Genomic DNA, 22,704 nt, shown 5'->3' with positions numbered 1-22,704 from the left:
CCACAGAGCTTGTTCTGTATTGGCTCCATCTTTTAAAAATTGTAACTATTGCAAACTGGAATATACTGCAGTAAGCTCATATTCTTTTCATAATAATAAAAAAGGAAAAAACAGAGGTGGAAATAGAACTGAGATTTTTTTTCATCCTTCACCTGTGCTAAATACAGATTCTAAAATAATAATTATACAATGATAGCTCATTAGTCTTCAAAAATGCGCACGCTGATTGGTCAGCCCAACCAGTATGCCTGTTGTAAATTGATCATATACCAATAGAAAAAAGTCTGACTGCTAAAATACCATTCAGTGGCCAGATTTCTCTATTGGAATATCCTATGGAGGGGCAGTGCAAAAAAAAAGAGGAAAATCCAGGTACGTTCTGAAAAATAAAAGGACAGAAACATACCTGATTTTCCTTCTTTATTGCAGTGGCCCTCTGTACATTTCAGCAGACTCTGGTACCTGTCAATTGTTCAAATCTTTAGATTCATAGGTTCATAGATTAGTACTAAGCTAATTGCCCTTGCAAGCCATTTTAAGCCTAGCCAATTATCCCTTGTGAGACTCAAACCCTGCACCTTGTGTTTGTAAGGCAAACACCTTAACCATTAGGCCACCCTCCCAAGCCTTTGTGGAACATTCAAGATTTTTGTCTCATAGCAGCAGTTTAGATTCTCTATGGAAATTTTCTTTTCTCCATTACTTTTTGTTTAACAGCACTGATGTACTGTGCAAGTGTGTAAATCTAATGCCTGTAGACATGTGCAGTACATCAAAAATCACAGAACGATGGCAAACAACATGGAGGAACACTACAGTACCATTATAAAATGCTTCATCTTAAAGCTTACAGAGTGGCAAACACAACCATAGTGATATTTGCCCTCTGTCTACTACAGGTAAAGACATATTAATTGTTGTTTGTATAATATTTATTTATATTGTCATAAAATTCATATTTTGCTAAATATCTCAACAACCAAGTAGCACAGAAAGAATTGCTTCATCTCATATAAAAGCACTAAGCTGGATGAACAAAATTCTGATGATAGTGTAAAACTTGAGTGGTTGCTCAGATATTGTAAGCTGTTTATCAAACTATTACAAACTTAATAGTTACTCTGTTTACTGTGACTTATAAAAGCAAGTTTAAGACCCAGAACCTAAAGAATTCTACCACTAGAAAAAACAGTTTGTGATGAAGAGTTTGAAATTTACACTTTTTAGTAACCTCTACAGTTCCAAGGATATGACCATTTGTTTGAAATGTGAGAACATAATTTTATTCTAGCAAAACAACTTAGGCTCCACCCATTGGCAGTTACAACACAAACGTCCAGAGCTCCATTGGAGGGAATGAGTTCAATAAAGTCATTGTATAACAGCAATAACCCACTCATGAGTGTGGGTATATCAGGATTTACCTACGGCTGGCTTTGTTTGATGACTCAGGCAAACCATGCCAACTGTGGGTAAATCCTAATATACCCAAACCCACTTGTGGGTTATTGCTTAAAGACAGAAAAATAAGATTGCATGAACAAGGAAGCTTTATTCCAAATATAGTTTGATTTTTGCTTAGGTAGATTGATGAAAGTAACATTTCAGTTTTTTTTCTTTTACTTTAGTGGTGCTCACTTTCCATTAATTTGTAGTTGTATTAATTTATAATGCTACAAAAGCGTTTGATTAAAAAAAAATCTCCTGCCTCATATATAGAAGGTAGTAAAATAAAAATATGTGCCTGTACATGTGCATCAATTAAAGTAAACAGACAACTGAAACTGTTTGTATGCCAACTTATTTATCTCCTAGGTTTACAATGAAATGGTAGTAAATGTGCCTTTTTTCTGTACTCTGGTGAGATCTTTACTTCACGTAATTATTTTCCAAGAATCAGGAACTTGCAGTTACATGGAACAGAGACACGGCAAAGCCTTGACTATGACCCAGATGATACAAGTTTGAGTAATGGCTCAGGCACTGGTGGGACAGGGAAGAGCAGACGTGAGTGAGTGATGTTGATTCTCCCATCCTGTAAGGAGTGATTGATGCTAGTATTGTTGACTGCAGTTCATAGCTAGTAAACAGAGGCTGCCTGGCACCGTTAATAGAGCACAGGCTGGGCATGTGAGCCTGGCTAACCATAGGTTCATAGGTTCATACTAGGCTATCTGCCCTGGGGCAATTATAAGCCTAGCCCGATTCTGTATGGCTTACGCCACCCCTTGATTTGAGTATACTGTGCCCTTTTTAAGGTTTAGTTTACTGTGCTTCTGTCTAATAGTGACACGGGAGTAATCCCTGGGACAAACCTACGATCCCCCATCCACCTATCGAGATTCTTCTTGAAGAAATTCAGTGAGGTGCTCTGCCTCACATGAACTGGAATTCTATTCCAGAGCGAAGGGAGCCTCTGGGTTATGAACCTGTCCCTCCAGCAAGTTCTATTTATTTCTGTGCTGAGGTTCAAGTCCCTCGAGCGTGTGGCTCTAAGGGATTTAGATTTACTGAGGTGGAGCATGTCCATTAATTCTGGATTTGACATAGCTTTGTATGTCAGGCATAGATTGCCTCGAAGTAGGCGGTATGCAACTGAGTAGAGCTGGAGTTTTTTTAACCGAGCAGTATATGGCATCTGTTTGAGACCCTTGATCCTCTTGGTGAGATACTTTTGGGGTCTTTCTAATTGCTGCAGGTGTCGTGTAAGGTACATCCCAAAAGGAGCATTGTATTCTATGATGGGCCTGATGAGGGATGAATAAAGGGGCACGATTACCTCTCTTGATCTAGATGTGAAACCCTTCGTGATGAGGTGGGCTATGTAGAAGGTCTTTCTAATCACTTTGGCAATGTGGTTTTCAAAGGAGAGATTGCTATCAACTTGGGTCCCCAGGTCCCTAATAACTTTCTCTGTACTTAATGGGTTTCTGTCTATGTGGTAATTTGTGGGCACATTGTTTTTGCCAAAGGGTATGACTATACATTTTTTGGCATTTAGCTTTAAACCATGGCGCTGGCACCAGTTATCTGTCTCTGTGAGACCTTTTTGAAGGATGTTTGTGTCAGCTGGAGAGTTGATTATGGCGCCTAGTTTGCAGTCATCTGCGAACTTGGTGAGCCATAGTCCTCCCACGTTTGCCTGTACCTCAGAAAAGTATATACCGAACAAGAGTGGTCCCAGGACAGAACCCTGTGGGATGCCACTTGTGACCGGTTTCGAGTCTGACATGGCTCCAGCAACTCTCACTCTGTGGGTTCTGTCTTTGAGCCAGTTTGTGACCCATCTTGTGACATAGGGGTTTATATTTAAGCTGGATAGCTTATCTATGATGCCCGAGTGGGGTATTGTGTCAAATGCCTTTGCAAGGTCCAGATAGGCTGTGTGGACTACCTTCCCTTCATCTATGGCTTTGGTGACTGTTTCAAAGAAGTCAACCAGGTTCAAAAGGCAGGATCTGCCCTTGACAAAGCCGAACTGGGTAGGATCTACTGTCTGTAGGTCCCCAATGTCTTTGTTTATGAGCTCCATGATGATCCTCTCCATAGCCTTGTAGACTAAGCTAGTCAGGCTTATGGGGCGATAATTTCCAGGGTCCGTAGAGGCTCCACCTTTGTGGAGAGGGACCACTGTTGCTGTACACCATTCTGTGGGCACATATCCTGTAGTGAGGCTGAGATTGTATAGCTGTTTTATTTGAGGGATTAGTTCCTCTTGGAGTTCATGTAGGACGCAACCTGGGATGCTCTTTTGGGGGGGAGGGGGTGGACAAGTTTGCACTGAACCTGTCTGCCAGGATATTGGCGATGTCTGTGGGTTCAGTGTATTTTTTGTCGTTTAGAATCAACTCAGAACAAGTCTGGGAGTTGCATCCCAGGTTTCTAACATAACTGAAAAAAGCCTTATGATTGTCTTTGGTGTCCTGTGCAATTTTTCTCTCGAAGCTGGCCTTGGAGGATTTTATGAGGGATCGTAATTTTTTGCTAGTACTGATCAGAGATGCCTTCCCTATTAGGGATTTTGCTCTATCATGTAGTAGCTTCCTCCTTCTGTTGTACAGTTTATTTATGGCAGGGGTCCACCAGACTGGACGCCTGCCTTTGGATGATTGGGTCTTGGTTTTGTTTGGGATAGCATGATCCATGCATTCCTGGAGATGTCCGTAGAATGCATTTATATAGGATTCTGCAGTTTGGGCCATAGTTTTCACTGGCCCTGGGGCCTTGAAGGATTCCACTTCGGTTTTGAGAAGTGAAAAGTTCACTTTTGAGAAGTTTTTCACTGTGGTTTTCTGGGCTGGGGGTAGGGTCGGGATGTGGACATCCAGCAAAATTAATTTATGGTCTGATCTTACCAATGAGGGATATACTTCTGGTTTGGATCATAGAGTCCCCATGTTGGTAATGATCAGGTCTAGTATGTTGTCCCCTCTTGTGGGAGTGGTGACTAGTTGGTCCATAGCATTTGAGTTTATAATTTCTAGGAATCTTTGGGCTGGGGCTTGAGTAGTGCTCCCAGTCAATGTTTGGGTAGTTGAAGTTGCCCAATATAATGGTGTTCGGAGAGATCTTCATGTTCTCCAATGTTTTCAGGAAAGCCGAGTGGGATTCCTGACTTTGGAGGGTGGTCTGTAGGATGCTATAAACTGAAAAGCAGTCTTGCCCACTGTTAGTTGCACATGGATGGTCTCCAATACTTCGTGCAATGCCACTAACCTGGAGGTGTGGATATCCTTGATAAATATGGAAACTCCCCCTCCTTTTGTGGTTCGGTCTGGGTTTTGGGGCCGAAAAGCATGATATGAGGTATAGCCTGGTAGTGCTGGGGTGCTCTCTGGAGCCTTGAACCAGGTTGCTGTCACTGCACAGATATCGATGTTCTCCATACTGAGGAGAGCTTCGAGTGCGTGCATCTTGAGGTTAAGACTTCTGGCGTTTAGCAGCATTACCCTTAGTTTCTTGTTCCTTGTGCTGTTTATGAGGGTGGGTTTGACTTTTGAACCTTGCCTAAAAAAGGCACTATGGGGGTGGCAAGAGCCTTTGCCAATATCTGAAAGCCCAGTGGTGACAGGTGCAAGCCGTCCCTAGCGAAGCAATGTGGCTTGTCGAGCATGTCATCCCAGGCTGACAGACACTGGATCCCCTTTGAATGACACCAAAATTTTAGCCAATTGTTAAAATCGATCATTTTGTCTTTGTACTGTGGCATCATTCTAGGTGAGGGTAAGATGCTGCTCAAGGTCAGGGTCATACCAGCCTGGGCTACATGATCAGAGAGCTCCTCTATGTCTCTTTTCATGTAGTCCAGGGAGGTACGTCTCAGGTCATTCACATCAGCATGTACAATGACTGAGTCATATTTGTATTTGCTTTGGAGTGACCCGAGTGCTTGCGTTATGTGTCGGATCCTAGCACCTGACAGGCAGCTCACCATGACCTTCTCTTTATTCAGCCTGGTGAGCGGGACGTCAGTGTGTCTGACAATAGAGTCACCTATAACAACAGTATCAGATGTGTTATTCAGCCTTAAGGGCTGTGGCTGCTTGGCACACTGACTTTGTGGGTTATGTGTTGTGTGTGTTTTTTTTTGAGGTAGCGTTTGCTTGGATGTCTGCTTTGGAGGTCTCTATTGCTTAGGTAGATTTTTATTTAGAACCTCCGAGTATGTTTTTGTGTATTTATGTGTTTGGTTCGCTGATGTGGTGGGACTATGTGATACTGGAATTGTGTTGTGTGAGGTTACCTTCTCCTCCTGACTGGTTACACCAGTTTTGAGATGAGAGAGCTCAGCCTCCAGTTTGGCTAAATAGTTGCATCTCTCACATATATTTGAACCCGTTTGGAGGAGGAGAGGGTTGTCCGTGTACATGAGACAGTTGTAACATTACCTCAAAATTCCCAGATTCACCAGCTGGACTGGAGAGGAAACCATTGACTGACCTTTGGACATGCTAGAGTAATAGGGAAACTGAATTTAAGATGGACCAATAGAGGACAGGGTAATCGTAGAGAGTATAAGAGTAAGTAGTGCTTCTGGTTTAATACTGCTAACTTGTAGGATTACTTAATTGGACCAGTGAAGGGCCTTAGAATGAGAATATGGTGTTTAAATTGAGAGATAGTGCAGTTCTAAGGGAAAAAGTGAAGAGCAGACTTTGTGGAGCCAGGAATAGTTTAAACCCAATTAGACGGCGCTGCCCGCTGTTGCGCTATGCACAAAAACGCGCAAAACCGAGCAAAAGATGGTTTTAAGAGAGGAAGATGAAGGAGTTTTGGAATTGACCCAAAATGGCCAATAAAACTACAGTTACTAATGCAGAAATCAAATTTAACAAGCCAGAAAATGCTCAAAATAGGTGGCTATGCAGAAAAACTTAGCAAATAAACAGAGGAAAAATACTTAAAATCTCAAAAGTGGCTCCTTTCTTCTCTCAGCATTTTCTCCTCTTGTTGGGTGCTTCACCAACAGCCAACAAGCCTGAAAAGATGCCAAAACCACGAGGCAACCAGGTTTTAAGAGAGGAAGATGAAGGAGTTTTGGAATTGACCCAAAATGGCCAATAAAATTACAGTTTCAAGTCAGTAACCACTCCCACAGGGGCAGGCAGGCTGCTCAATGTGTTTCACTGCCACTGATCAACAGAGAGACTTCCCTTTAGCCCAAGCAAAAAATGACCTCACAGAAACTTACAAACAGTTCAAGAACAGCAAGCCTGTAACTGAACTTTTTTAAATCTCAGAAAAGTGGGAAAAAAGCAAGATTTATTTTGTTTTTTTGTTTTTTCAGAGATAGCAGAGGTTCACAAGTATCAACAAGTTATAACAGTGCAGTAAATGACCCCACACAAGAGTACTAGGCCAAAGACAGATAAAATGCAAGTTTTGAGAAAAAAACGATTTTAAAAATAAGTGCAAACAGGAAATTCAGTAAACAGCTCTAGGTTGTGCTCTAAATACAGTTACTAATGCAGAAATCAAATTTAACAAGCCAGAAAATGCTCAAAATAAGCGGCTATACAGAAAAACTTAGCAAATAAACAGAGGAAAAATACTTAAAATCTCAAAAGTGGCTCCTTTCTTCTCTCAGCGTTTTCTCCTCTTGGTGGGTGCTTCACCAACAGTCAACAAGCCTGAAAAGACGCCAAAACCACGAGGCAACCAGGTTTTAAGAGAGGAAGATGAAGGAGTTTTGGAATTGACCCAAAATGGCCAATAAAACTACAGTTTCAAGTCAGTAACCACTCCCACAGGGGCAGGCAGGCTGCTCAATGTTTTTCACTGCCACTGATCAACAGAGAGACTTCCCTTTAGCCCAAGCAAAAAATGGCCTCACAGAAACTTACAAACAGTTCAAGAACAGCAAGCCTGTAACTGAACTTTTTTAAATCTCAGAAAAGTGGGAAAAAAGCAAGATTTTTTTGTTTTTTTTGTTTTTTTCAGAGATAACAGATGTATTTTTTGTTTATTCAGAGATAGCATGCAGGTGATGGTAAGCATCTGAGTAGAAGCATTGTATTACTTCAGCACATTAGTGGTGGGAATGCTAACAAGTACAATAAACATGGAAGCAGACTACGGAAAATATCAATATTGGGGCACTTTGTTACAAATGTAGCCTCAATGTCATTTGGTAATTCAGATAAGGAGCAACAGAAATCAATTGTAATAGCAACCATGGTCGCCAAAAGGTTTAATAAATGTTATCCAGTGTGAGGCAAAGTTTTTCCTAATGTCTGCTTTCCCTTTGCTCCAGTGTTGGCATATTTACTTTACATATTTATAAGTTCATTCTGTTACTTTAGAAATGTAAATACACAATAATTAATTTTATCTTGTTTTTTTCTACATTTTTTTGTTTTCTTTCGTAGTCACTGTTCTTGGTATTTGAGTTTTGTCTTTTAGTTTGCTAATATGATACACAGTGTATAGAACACATTTGTTAATAAAAATAACATTAAAAAAAGCAAAAGGGAAGGCACATGTTCTCACTGTGAGACTGACCTACATATGAGGAAAGACTCTTCCTCCCACATGAAACGTGCTACAGTGGGTGTTTTCTGTAAAGAACCTTTGCCTGGAGGTCCCACAGGGCACTAACATATCAGTCTTACAACTTCTCATGAGCAGACCAGCTTACACTGCTCCAGTGGTACATGTTTCTAAAAGATTGAGTTGACTCTCATGCCAAAATGTTCTGCTTACTTTCTAAACAGTCTTACTTCCAATATCCTAGCCAACACGTTTATGGTCCCAGAAAGTTTATCTACTTCTTTGTCTGACTTAAACAATAAAGTACTACACATGAATCTTGATCATAGTAAGGCAGTCCTGTATAAAGTCAAAACGCAAGCTTAGTGGGCACATATAACAATCCTTAGCAGTTTCCTTTACATTGTAAGACATAAACTGGCATATTCCTTTCCAAGGGTGGCATGCCAAATTAGTGATACCAGGCAATCAAGGTGTCAAGTTAAAAGAGGGCAGGCTCATCAGTGAAACCAGATAAATATAGACCCATTAGGTTCACCTGTATTCTATGCAAGCTAATGAAGGGGGTAATTTTGGTGCTGGTATAGAATAGTACTTAAGATCTGTTGCTTCATGGCTTCAGCCAGTATGGCCTTGTGAAAGGCAGGGTCTACCTTTTGAATCTGATTTTTTGAAGGAGTTATAGCAGTACTACATTAAGCTCTTAGCATATATTGTACATACCTGGATCTTGCAAAAAGCCTTTGACATGGTTCCCCTTGCAGGGATCATAAACAAATTCAGGAAGCATAGAGTCAGTGGGTATACATCTCACTGGAATGAAAACTGGGTACTGTGGAGGATAAAGTGGGTTAAATAAGATTCCAACTGTCTAAGCCTGAAGGAGTTATTAGTGAGATACCATAAGGTTTAGTTCTTTGCTTACTCCTCTTTGACAATTCTTTTTCCAGCAAGCAGACTGAAAACATATAGTTTACCAAGAATGCAGATTACTGGAAACAATACCATCATTCATTTTTCAGCAGGTGCCTTTTTCTCCTATAAAATGGGATGAACAGCACTCAGGAATTCATAACTCTTCCATCTCCAAAATGTGGCCACTGCCTCTTATAATGTGGAACAGATGGACAAAATGAGTAATGCTAACAACCTCAACTAGGAAACTCATACGGTTAAATGTGCTACTTCATACATTTTTTTTTTTTTATGATGAATGAACATCCTTCAATATTATTTCCCTTGTATATTGTTTTGACATACCCTCTCACTGTGGAACGGTATTTAACATGGAATTTTTAAAAGTTAAAGTGAGGAATACACCCTCATAATGAAGTATAGGTGAAATGTATGCACATCTGCTATTGCAGACAAAAGCTTAGCATTTAATATTACTGTGCCCTTTGATAAAAAAGTAATTTTAGTAACAAGTATACAAAGGGTCCAGTACAAACAAAATGACAGGTTGAATACTTGGATTATAACCAGCGATGGTCACACCTTCATTCAGTATGTTACCAAATGTGTTCACAAAGTTCATGACACACCACACTTATCAAAGGTATAACCTAGCACTTAAGGGAAGTCATTATTTCACTAAATATATAATACGCCCAGTTGCAGAATATAATGCTCCATACTGCAATATACTAACCATGCATCTTGCCCGTCTACAAAAGGTTCACATATTCCTTACCAAGAATATTGACCAGTTAAGTTAACATGGAAAAGTTAAGTTGCCTGTGCCTGCATAAATGAGCTTTGCTATGATATCTGTGGCTTTGCATATATGGCTTGGGGTTGGGAGGGTGGCCTAATGGTTAAGGTGTTTGCCTTACAAACACAAGGTGCAGGGTTTGAATCTCACAAGGGATAATTGGCTAGGCTTAAAATGTCTCATAAGGGCAGTTAGCTTAGTACTAATCTATGAACCTATGGCTGGTGATGCTGATAAATCTATAATTTTCAGGGTCTGCAGAAAGGCTACATTTGTGAAGGACAGTCACTATGGCTGATCTACATGGATAGGCTGAGGTTGAACCATTTAAGTGGAGGCTCAAATACCTTGAACAGATGGCAAAGCAGTTGATGTTTTCTGGTCCCTTGGAGGTATTAATTTTAGCCTTGAATAGGGACTCTAAGATGTGTTCAACGATTATTTCAGGGTAAACTTACTTTTCAGGGATAGGGAGGCAATAACGTGTGTAGGCAAGATAAAGTTAACATTAACTTTGCTAGTACATTTTCTATATTCTTGGAATAAGAATGCCCAAGCCAAGGGATAAAAAAGGTCACACAAACTATTCAGTAAAAACTGCAAGACAGACCAAGTCAAGCTAGAGTCTTCACTGTGTAATACATTTAACATCCTGTAGTGGAGTGCTATTGGATATATCCAAATAACCCCTTAAGAACATAATAGTGTTTCAGTTACATGGCTTCTGAATACCCATGAATTTTTACTTTTTAAGTCTTTAAGAGTACATTCAGATCAATAAATCCAAACCCCACTAGCTTTAGACATGTATGTTCTGGAATTTTTTTCCTTGTCTATACAGCATAACAAGATTTTTTGCCTATACTTTAGAAACACAGAGCTTAAAATCAAGCCATATAGAATAATTTGCATATCTCCCATGAGTCTCTACTACAGGAGGTTTAAGGTATCACATAGTGCTGATTTTTTTTTTTTTTTTTTTTTTGCAGTTATTACAGAAAAGTTTTTTATCCACTGGTTTTGGATGTTATTTGAGATATTTTGCAGGTACCTTAATGTTTATGCACATCAGGTTTGATGTCTGTAAGCAGATTTTGTGGCTTTATAAGCTTAGGTCTGCTTTTACTGGAGATGTTTGAATAAGCTATGTGGATATGCAGTATGTATGAGTGGAGAAGGAAAAGGCATTTCAGCCTCAGCATGTTATCAGTTATGTCCCTAATGGTCTGTTGAGACTGATGTGGTGTTATGGAGGTACAGTGCTTATCAACAGTTGACTGATGCAAGTGGTATGCCACCATGTTTACTAAATATGTATACATCTCTTGCAGGTTGTATTATTAACTGTTCGAAGCAGTGAAAAGTTGATAAGCATAATGCAGTTGTTACTCTGCCTTAGAACACCTAATGTGGTCAGACTGACCATAGATTAGGTGAGAGCAAACAGTGGAGCTATTTTGCCAGACAGTGGAGAACTACAGCTAGCACTCGGGGGTTGGAGAGAGACTGATACAGTAGTCCTTGAAGATTTATGAATAAATTATTAGGGTGATGATACTCTGATGTTAGGTTAGATGGTAGGAAATTTAGCAATAGTTGATGGGGAAACAAACTCGGGCTATATTGTACAATATAATGACAACACTACACAACTACATTGTAGATTTAAAACACCTAGCATTCTACAGGTCACTTGCTCATAGTACAGATAATGTGTAGATGCTACAGAACAGTTGGTAGGTACTCATCATTGTAGCTTTGGTTTATACCACAAAACAAACACTAAACTCTAACACTGAACTGATAATAACATAGAGCGATTTTTTTAGGGTCAAAGGTGCTGGACACTGAGCACAATAGCTATGGTTATTTACCAGTGGCAGATTTAGGCATGGGCGCAGGGGCATGTGCCACCCCCTTTTTAATGCCATTTGACATTACTGAGAAGAAAAAAGAAACAGAAATGCACTACATTATCCTTTTGTTGAAATCGGCCATGAGAAAAAAAACAGAAATGCACTGCATTATCCTTTCGTTGAAATCAAACTATGTACAAAATTAGATCCTGTTCATCCCAGCATAACTTCTGAATGTACTATATTGTGAAGAATTCACACTGTTTCACATTGGCCCCTAAGACCAAGGCAAACCCCAGAAAGTCTGTCTTTCATTGGCTATGAAACTGACCAAAAGAAAGGACAGAAATAGGAGCTATGTGGGATAAAAGTAGAATCATACAGAGGATGCTTTTTAGAGTGTAAATTTGTGGTGCTCTGCTAAATATGGAACAGTTGTGAGGTTCACTTACAAGCTTACCCCAGGTCTCACACAAAAATTAATGCAATGTTTTCTGTCCTAACAGAGAACTTTAAAGCCTCAAAGAATAATAGCTTAAAAAAACACTCTTTAATAAAATGAGAACAAAAAACACAAAAAGTAACGTTAACATAGTAACCAAAACAAACCTCATACTTATTCACATACTTATTGAACAATCTCTCCAGAGAAGCTTTTCCATGGGGATTGTGGGAGAAAATGAATGATAAATAAACAATAAAAATAATAATTACATACATATGAATTTGTTCACTTGAATGGGTTGCTTCAATTTATCCATTCAAATGAAAAGTTATGCTAACAGTATAATACAAAAATACAACTATATGTAGAAGAACATAAAAATGTCACATTACCCATGCAGGCTGCAGCCCCGACCATTGCATATAGCCCTGGAGTGACACAGTCTGCACCAGGTCTGCACCAGTTCCGAAAGATAATCCAGTCATGATGGTGGTAGGCAATTTGTTCCACTGCAATTCCAACTACCCTGCCCGCAATAGCACCAACTGCAATACTAGGGATAAACAACCCTGAAGGAATCTATGCCAAGAAGAACAAACACTTTAGGAAAACATTTTCATAGAAAGCAGCACTTTAAGATACTCCAACTAATTAACAATCACAATGAGAGACATTTCACTAATTCACAGAATACTGCAAATTATTTTACTGTATATACTTTTATACATTTTAAGTCGTTCATCAAACAGTGCCAAAGGAAAACAAATATTAAACAGAAATCAGGTTAGTTGAAAACAGCAAATAAATTATCTATCGATATATCTACATATCTATATTTATATATCTATATCTAGCTACACACACACACACACACACACACACATATATATATATATACATATATATATATATATATATATATATATATATATATATATATATATATATATATATATATATATATATATATATATATATTACTCCCTCATTATACTGTGGAGTAGTTTATGCAAAATGAACATACATTATTCATATTAAAATGGTAAGATAAAATTAGCATCCATATTTCTGCTTCATGTCTTTTGCACGAGTTTACAGCATAAAGATGACATTATGACCAGCTACTAAACACTTACTCTGTTAGCAAGACTGAATTTAGAGTGACACTATAGATGTAACACAAGTCTGTCTTCGGCTAAGATAATTTGAATGAATTGTAAAATGGAAGAAGTGCAGTAAAGAATGGTCAAGTCCGCTACCAGTCTGCTCTGTGAATTTACATAAGGTTACTTTGAGGTATCTGGTCTTTCCTTGCAAGCATGTACAATGTATTCCCTGCTACTGAATATAATGTACTTCCTCAAACTATACAATCAGGCATGATACAAGTCAGGTCTGAAATACAGGAAGGGGCTGAAATGATGAACATATTTTTGGTCCAGTCCAAAAGACTTATGCTCAGTGTAAGTGATCATTTATACCAAGAACAGGTCTTTTGGAATCTGGCCCCATGGTGAAAGCAAGTCATCTACATTGCCATCAAGTCTTTTACAATCAGGGAAGACTTACACTGACAACAAATCTTTTGCACTCTGGCCCTACACACAATTTAGATACCTTTTTGAGTCAGTGTTCAGAAACAGTTTTGACTTGAGAAAGCATGCTTTCTTCAGTGCTGGTTAGCAGTGGTGGTAACTGTCAACTGTTTGCAACTGACAAAGGAAGTAAAACTGAAAGCCAGTTTCATGCTAAGATTAGTAAACATAGGATATTTACTGTGGAAAAAACACCAATACATCAGTTAAACATGGCTTGGAATCTGACGGCATTTACAACTGACAGTTTCAAAGACCAAATGATGTATACAAAGAATTAGATAGTTACTAATTTGACAGACCTTTGAAAGTGGAGGTCAATTGGAAATGTAGGCTGAAAGCTTATAATGAGGGATGTTTGAATAGTTTCCCCTTAAGACTTTGTTAAATAAGAGGTACAACAAATATGAATTCAGTTAATGCAGTTAATCATGAAATATGCCTCATTTGCTGTATATATTTATTGGTACAGCTTTTGGCCCAATTCGAGGCTTTGTTTTTTTTTTTTTTGTTTTTTTTTTTTACCTGGACTAACTATAGCTTTAGCCATTTCTTCTATAATAACTGTAAGCTGCCCATTGAGTTACATTCTTCATGGACGGTACTCACAGTCATTACAAAAATACATTAAGGCAATTGGTGCAGTTCATACATAAGTGCAGTTCTGGCATGATTCAAAGGGGCCATTTATGCTTACATACGATGGCCTCAAATAAACATATTCAAATAAAGGTATAATGAGATGGTTATGAAAAATGATGTAAAAATATATCTGCTAATAAGCCCTCTTCCCATCTGTTTGTGATTCACACATTCATGTTTTAAAGCATTACTTCATCTTTCACAGTTAACTTATAAAAGGCAGCGCTGCTCCTTTTAGTGAAGATGCTCTCTCTTGCTGCTAGCTGCATGGCTATTTCTCAGAGTGAGCTATTTGTCTTAGCCAAGCCCAAAACACTTGTGCCCAGTGTCACTCACTGTCCAAGAAGGTGAAGATATATACAGAAAATTACTCAATATAATTTTAACAATCAGAAAATCCTTGATAGGTTTAGAATGGACAGGGATATTGTAAGGGTCTTTATGACCATGTATGACCCACAGGCAGGAACTGGGGTGATGCTTACCCTTCCTGGATACTAATGTATATATAGCCCTCACTATACTTGCCACAGAAGCCTGGGGACTCCCTGGGTATTTCTCAGGCTTCTACCTTGAGGAAACTTCAGCAGTTTCTCAATATACTTTTGGCATGTGTGGATCATTATGTGCCTTTCAGGTCTATATTATGTGATCGAAGAATCTCTTCTTCGAATACATAATAACTGACACATATACAGCGAATGCTGTAAACCGCAAATGGCCACATCCTCAAATTTTTTCCTCAGGAAAACATTCACATGGCCGTAAAATAAGAAACAAACTTTAAAACACTAATCAAGTGGAGGGCTTCTCCCCCACACCCCCCCCCCGATGAAGGGGGCTGCTCCTCCCACACCGCCCTAACTAAATGTACCAACCCCAAGATCGCTCTACATTGAAGAAAAGGGAAATTCCCAATAATGGCCGACTGAATTTTTCCAGAGGAAAAAATTTGAGGACGTGGCCATTCGCGGTTTACAGCGTTCATTGTATATGTATTGATTATTATGTGTTCGAAGAACAGATACTTCAGTCACATAATATAGACCCGGGTCTTTCCTGGTGTCACCTCAGGACAAAGCCAGGACTATGAGTGGCTCTTATGGGGTGGCATGTTTCCCTGAACTGGTTGGTGCGATAGAGTGGATCCATGTTGACATAAAGACCCCATCAGATCCACAGGGAAGCAGTACCACAATAGGAATGGCTACCATTCCATCAACTCCCAAGCAGTGTGTAATGCATTGAGGTACATCACAGTGCTAGCCCAGCATCCTGGCAGTGCCCAGGATTCCCATATCTAGCACATTAGCTCACTTTACAGCCTTGTCCTGCATGGTAGGATGCTCCATGTTCATCTTGTTGGTAAGAGGAATTATAATCTTCATCATTTAATAGTTAACCTTAGTAATATGTGTTGTTTTGTACTATACCACATTTCTTTGTTTTGTCTGCCCCTTTTCTTCTTTTTTCTTCTTAGTTTCAGGTAATGCAGGATATCCACTGGAGCCATGAGTTATGACTCCTGTGAGAAATCCAAAGGGAGCCGTGGAAGATAGTTTTGATACAGCCCTGTTCTAGACTCATGTTGTAATTGAGAGAGTTTTGGGCACATTAAAAGCACATTTCAGATGCCTGGATGAGTCTGAAGGTGCCCCTCAGTATGGCCAAGCTACTGCATAAAGAATGTTTATGTTGTGTCGTATTCTGCTCAACAGAATCATGCACCAGTATGGTGGGGAAGTGACCCATGATATCACTGTGGCTCCCAGTGCAGGTTCTACTATGATTAATGATAGCCAGCTGGCAGCAGTAATAAGGGACCCCATGCAGCAGGTTCATGCATGGTACAGGTAAAGAGGCAGGGTCTAATCCTGAACTATGAACCATAAAAATCAGATTAGTGTTTCCTTTCTTATAAAAACACATAGAGTATAGCTGATGCATGCAGTACTGTGTATGAGCTATGCTGTGTGGTACATGGTATGCTGTCAATGTTCATGAGACATTCCCTCTAATCTTTACATAAATTTTTATCACTTCCTGCAGAGATATTTACATATTGTGGGATATATGATCCTGCCATTGTGCTGACTGTGCGTCACTTTCCTTAAACTGTCTCATAAGTATAACTATGCTATCAGCATCACCAGCCATTCAGATGCTTATATCTTCTAAATTTACTGCTATAGTGGAACAACCCATTTCAGCTACTGACCATGTAAGAATTAATTGCTTATATTACTACTCAGAAACTGAAGTTCAATACTGTATGTTGTGTAATGATGTGTGGAGGACCCTTAACCATATGCAATCTATTCGGTGTTATTATGTGCAGGGCTTTTCCAAGATGTCTGCACACTGATCAACAGCTTAATTTCAGCTGTCCCAGTGAGAAAAAAAGAAACTGATAGATAAGGGTCAGTAACTCTGCCTGTTTTACTAAAACTCAGTTATTGACTAGTAAGTACACTGCCTGAGTTTCAGCAAAGAAGAAACTTACAGAGCCTGAAGAGAAAACACTGATGGGAAAAAATCCTGCAGCTGTTCAGCAAAAAACAGTTCAAGCCCCAGCTTTGGTACAACAGATTGCTTCTATTAATTTATAGGAAAAAATAATTCAAATGTGCTGACAACAGATTAAAATAAATGAAACATTGAGAAGTATATCAACTCAAATAACAAAAGGCTAGAAAATAATGCAAGTAGCTTTAAACAGCTATTCAGTGAAAAAAACTGAAAAAAATCAGAGGTCGAAATGAAGAAAAGGCTGGCTGAGTCAGAGACTGCTCAAGAGGAGATATTTCAAAAAAATTCTAGAGTTAGAGGGCAGAGCAAGCAGAACAGAATGAGATTTTCTGCTGTACCAGAGAAACTTGAAGGAGCAGACTTTATTAATTTTATGAAAATGCAAATAAGTAACCGGACTGGTATTCCATAGAGGATTTGGAATTGAAAGGGCACATTGTGTGTTGCTCCAAACCTGGCCATGAAAAATCAGCCAAGATCTATATTAGTAAAGATGCAATCATAGCTGCAGAAACTCTGGTAGAAGGGCAAAGTCTTAAAACATGGAGACAGTACATTGTTTGCAGAAAATGATTGTTTACTTCACCAGGCAGAAGAGAAGCAACTTTATCTCAGCAATCAGGGAATGGCGAGAGGCAAGTGTGAGATTCAAGCTACTGTATCCAGCTGTCTTTAAAATGTTTTTTCTTGGAGGATCAAAGTCATGTTTGGATGCAAAACAGGCTAAGGGAGAAATACAAAAGTTTTTCCTACATGGGTGAGCCATCAAACAAAATGAGACTCTACTTCTCATTCATCTGATGGTAAGACTCATTGAAAGACTTCACCAGATAAACCTTTTCCAAACTTCCAAAAGAAGATGCTTGAGAGACAGAAAAAAGCATAGAAGTTGACTAGATAAATCAGGAGTACCTTGGACTTCAACTGGAGTCTGGGGTTGGGAGATGAAGATGAACAGGAAGAAGACCAACAACTCTGAAATTAGTGAATAAATGTGAAACTATTAGGCATCAATCCCATTTCTGAAATATGGCTTTACAAGAAAAAGTGGCCAAGAAAGATTATATATTTAGTGAACTTGTTAAACTTGGGGGATTGACAGGCATAGGTTCATAAGTGTGTACTAGGCTAATGGCCCTGGAGCCTTTATAAGCCTAGCCCATAGGATTACCCTGGCATATTTCCCACTTCATGTCATTAATGTTTGAAAGGGCACTAAAAGGGAATAAAAAGAGAAAAAATACGTATAAGTAAAAATGTTGTTCTTAAAAGTACTTCTATAACATTTTTGTGATGTAAACTGTTTTATGTGATAAAGATACTTAAGTATTTTTTTCTCTTTTAGTTTTAAGAATTATACCTATTACAATGTAAAAAAAGGGAAGAAAGGCTGAACAAAAATCATGTTTAAATTAATAGGTTATAATCTTGGGCTGTTGGGGTGGGGAATGAAATGTAAATGTACACTGATTATAATATACCTAGAACTGCAATGTTTTCTTCTTCTTTTACTTTTGCATAAGTGAATGCCTGGATTATTGTCTTTGGCTTAATCTAATTACATTTATAAGTAAGCAATGGGTTTGTTTTTCTAAATGAGAAACCACAATGTAATGAATAGCTTTCTTTATGCAAATAAATAATCAGTGCCAGCTGAGAAGTCAGAAACTGAGGGTAGCTGTACATTTTGCTCTTTTTTCTGTGGAAACAAGCTGACTAAAGGTCAAGGCAATACATTGAGACATCTGGTCATTGTTTGCTGAGAGAAGCCTAACATTAAACAGTACAGGGGCAAACAGCTCAGTAAAAAATAAAGTTTGAAATTACTGGAACCAAATAAAAGATAAACATTTTTCTGATAAATAAATACTTTAATGCATTTACTCGAACATTGTATAATTTAGTTTTATTTAAAGATAGCCAGTGCACTTTTTCTTAAGTCTAAAAGTTAATGTTTACTGAAAGCATACAAGTAGTTTTTCACATCTGGGAGGGGAATAAAGACAAGAACAGACAGCAATTAGTGTAAGTAGGACTAAAAGCTGTAAAATGCAATAACATGGATAACCTTAATTTTAGGTTAATTAATACCTGTAGGTGTAGCTGTCAGTTTGGGGTGATTGTTTCTATCAGGAGTTGTTTCTATCAGGAGGGTTAAACTTTTTATGCAAAGATGTACATAGTTTTGTATGTTTGCTTTATTTTCGTAGGTTATAGGGATGTGCTTATATATTTTTTTTGTTTGTGGGTCTTTATTAAAACAAAAAGTCATGTAAAATGTGTCATAGCTTCAAATGGAGATGACAAGAAATAACTGTATAAAAATCACCCTGCCAAACATTACTGGGTGCATGTAACACCAAAGCTGAAAACAGACTTTAAAAAAGCTGTCATGTTTAATAGGTGGGAATAATAACTTCATATTATAAAAAGGTAACTACTGAATTATATTAAGAAATTCAGAATGCAAACAGCAGTTCTACAGGAGACACGCTTGGAAAGAAGTGAGCATGTCAATTTGATAAAAAAGGGTTTCACAATGGATATTCAGCAGAGTAAGACAGACAAAAGTAAAGGAGAGTACTTGTACTAATTTCTGGATGAGCTCCATTTCTGATAGAAGAGGAAAAAGTAGTAATGGTAGATTTGTAGTAATAAGGGGTTACTGACAAGGGAAGAGGATTATCCTGACATGTATTTATGGGCCTACCTTGTTTTATCAAAGTTCCAAAACTTCGAAATCCATATGGCCAAGTCCATATGATCAAAGTTTTGAACTTTGAACACTGTGAATTGAATTTGCTGTACAGCACAGAACAGGAGATTTACTGTTTTCCTTGCTGTAGTGCAATATTGGAGTTGGTATATTTAAGTAGCAAGGGGTGTAGGGGGTGCAGTGGGGCTTGTCCCCCCCCTGCAAAAATGTAAAGGTAAACCTTTTTGTTTTTTGTTTGGTGGTTTTGTTGTGTTTTCAAAGTTTCACAATGTCAATCATATGGTCTCAGCCATATGGGTTTCAAAGTTTTGAAACTTTGAAAAAACAACATAGACCCGTATTTATATTCCACCTAAAACTGTTATTATGGAGCTTAAGAAAATTTTGGAAGAAATAATTAGTATTTAGCAGGGAATATTACTTATAGATGGGGAGTGGAACATGATTTGCAACAGTGAGGAGGTACCTAAGGGACCTAGAAGGGAAAATATAACAAAAGTGGCTAGATTAAATATATGAAAATATTTGGTATGGAAATATGAATTCAGTAGTAGGACCTCTGAAATACTATTTATATTATTCCCAAGGTACAATAACTGAACTAGACTACACAGAAATTATATTTCACAGAAACATGTACAATTAATTGAAAGCTTTAACGTTCATAGGTTCATATATGTGTACTAGGCTAATGGCCCTGGAACCTTTACAAGTCTAGCCCATAGGATTACCCTGGCATCATGCCACCCGACATTACTTCCCAGTGCCTCTGTCAAGTAGAGCCACTGGACTGACCCCAGGGTGAATATTTTCTATTTCCCATCCACTCATCAAGATCTCTCTTGAAGAGGGGCAGTAAGATGCTCTATTTGACATGTATGGGAAGTCTGTTCCATAGCATGGGTAGTCTCTGGGTTATGAACCTGTCCCTCCAGCACGTTCTGTTGATTGTGGTAATGAGGTTCAGGTCTCTGCAGTGTGTGGTGCGGAGGGGATTGGGATTTCTTTAGATGTAGCATTTCTAACAGAGCTGGGTCAGACATGGTTTTGTAAGTCAAGCAGAGATCGCCTCTAAGTAGGCGATATGAGATAGAGAATAGTTGGTAGTTTTTTGAGTCTGTCCATATAGGATGTGTTGAAGGCCTAGGATCATCTTTGCAAGGTACTTTTGCAGCCTCTCCAGTTGTTGCAGGTGTCTGGTGAGGTACATGCCAAATGGGGCATTGTACTCGATGATTGGCCTAATGAGGGAAGAGTAGAGGGAGACAATGACCTCTTTCTTCCTGGATGTAAAAGCCTTAGTAATGAGATGTGCCACATAGAAGGACTTTCTGATCACACTGGGAATGTGGTGGTCAAAAGAGAGGTTGCTGTCAATCTGTGTTCCCAGATCTCTTACAATGCCTTCTGTGTTCAGTGGACTACCATCAATGTGCTAATTCATGGGAACCGAGTTTTTCCCAATAGGGATGATGACACATTTTTGGCATTGAGCTTAAGGCCATGGTTCTGACACTAATCGGTCTCAGTGAGGCCTTTCTGCAGGATGTCAACATCACTTGGGAAGTTAATAATAGCTCCCAACTTGCAATCATCTATGAACTTTGTCAGCCAGCGTCCCTTCGTGTTGGCCTGGACTTCTATGAAGTAGATACCAAACAGGAGGGGACCCAGGACTGAATCCTGTGGGGCTCCACTCATGACTGGTTGGTAGTCTGACTTGGAGACAACTACTTTCATACTGTGGGTTCTATCTGTGACCCAGTTTGCAACCCACCTAGTGATATAGGGATTGATGCCTAGATTAGTGAGTTTTTCTATGATTCCTGAGTGGGGAATGGTATCAAAGGCCTTGGCCAGATCAAGGTAGGCTGTATGAATGACCTTGCCTTCATACACAGCTCTGGTGACTGACTCAGAGTAGTCGACCAGGTTGAGCAGGTATGATCTATCCTTCACAAACCCAAACTGTGGGGGATCCAGAGTTTGGAGATTCCCTATATCCTTGTTTATTAGGTCCATGATGATGTGTTCCATAGCTTTGCATATCAGACTCATCAGGCTAATGGGATGATAGTTCCCAGGGTTTGTAGTCGCTCCTCCTTTGTGGACAGGGATGACTGTAGCAGTGCGCCATTCGGTAGGGACAAAGCCTGAGGTGAGGCTGTGATTAAACAGGGAACACAGGTGTGGTGGCAGTTCACTCTGCAGTTCATGTAGAATACAGCCAGGGGTATTGTCAGGTCCCATAAAAGCTGTAATCTTGGCCTTAGACAGTGCTGTTTTAACCTGTGCAGCAGTAATACTGCGTGCCTGGCAATCTACTGGTATTGTGATTGGTCCTTTGGGGGGGGTAAAGTTGGCACTGAATCTGTAGGCCAGTATATTGGCAATATTTGTTGGCTCAGTATAGGAGGTACCATTGTGCAGTAGCTCAGAGCAAATCTTGGTATTGATGTGGAGATTCTTTACATAACTATAGAAGGCCTTGTGGTTGTCTTTACTATCTGCTGCAATTCTGTTTTCATAGCTAGCTTTAAAGGATTTGATGAGGGATCTAAACTTTTTGTTGAGGCTGATAAGGGAGTTTTTCCAGTCTTGGGACTTCACCTTATTCCGCATCAGTTTCTTCCTTCTGTCTTACCCAATGTTAGCTGCACCTGAAGTATCTCTGATCCAATAACTACTTCAGATCATGTGCCAATAATGATAAAGATAAAAATGCAGGATAATGAAGTAAAAATGAGACACTGGTGCTTCCCTATCTACCTGTTAAAAAGGGAGAAATTTAAGGAATGGGTAGGGGAAATTATTCAATAGTTATCAAGGAAGTTAGAAATTTCTTCATAAGTTATAACTAGTGATTGGGATAAAATGAAAGTGGAGTTTAAAAATAGGGTAGAAATGAACAAGAAATATGGTTAAGAAGTAAGAGTTATTTAGAGGGACTGACAAAGGTTAATGTATTGCAGAAGAAAGGGAATCTCACAGAACAAGAAGAAGAAGGCACAACTTCAGAGAGCTAAAGAGAAAATGAGGGAGTATTTGGATAATATGCATGAGTTTAGAATGATTACTGTTAACCAGCTGCTTTTTAATAGTAACTCCAGAGCACAAAAACTCTTAGCACAACGACTTAGGAAACAGAAAGTAGAAGGGGTTGTTGACAAACTTAGGGAGCCTATAACAAGAAAAATAACCAATGATCCTGTAGATGT

General features: G+C 38.9%; 1 protein-coding gene across 5 annotated transcripts in view; it reads right to left on the bottom strand.

Annotated features, from left to right (window-relative positions):
- CLCN4 (chloride voltage-gated channel 4) overlaps window positions 1-22,704 on the bottom strand; it is a 449,930-nt gene that overhangs the window by 94,427 nt on the left and 332,799 nt on the right. For all 5 annotated transcript variants that reach the window (XM_044072575.1, XM_044072579.1, XM_044072576.1 and 2 more), the window contains exon 10: window positions 12,397-12,583. In XM_044072575.1, the coding sequence (XP_043928510.1) occupies window positions 12,397-12,583 (187 nt within the window). The remainder of the gene's footprint in view (window positions 1-12,396; window positions 12,584-22,704) is intronic.

The sequence above is a fragment of the Protopterus annectens genome, chromosome 5.part0 (assembly GCF_019279795.1).
Source record: "Protopterus annectens isolate FY-2018-M chromosome 5.part0, PAN1.0, whole genome shotgun sequence".
Taxonomy (NCBI): domain Eukaryota; kingdom Metazoa; phylum Chordata; order Ceratodontiformes; family Protopteridae; genus Protopterus; species Protopterus annectens.
Note: the sequence above shows the minus strand (reverse complement) of the source record. Positions and strands in the feature narration are given on the sequence as shown.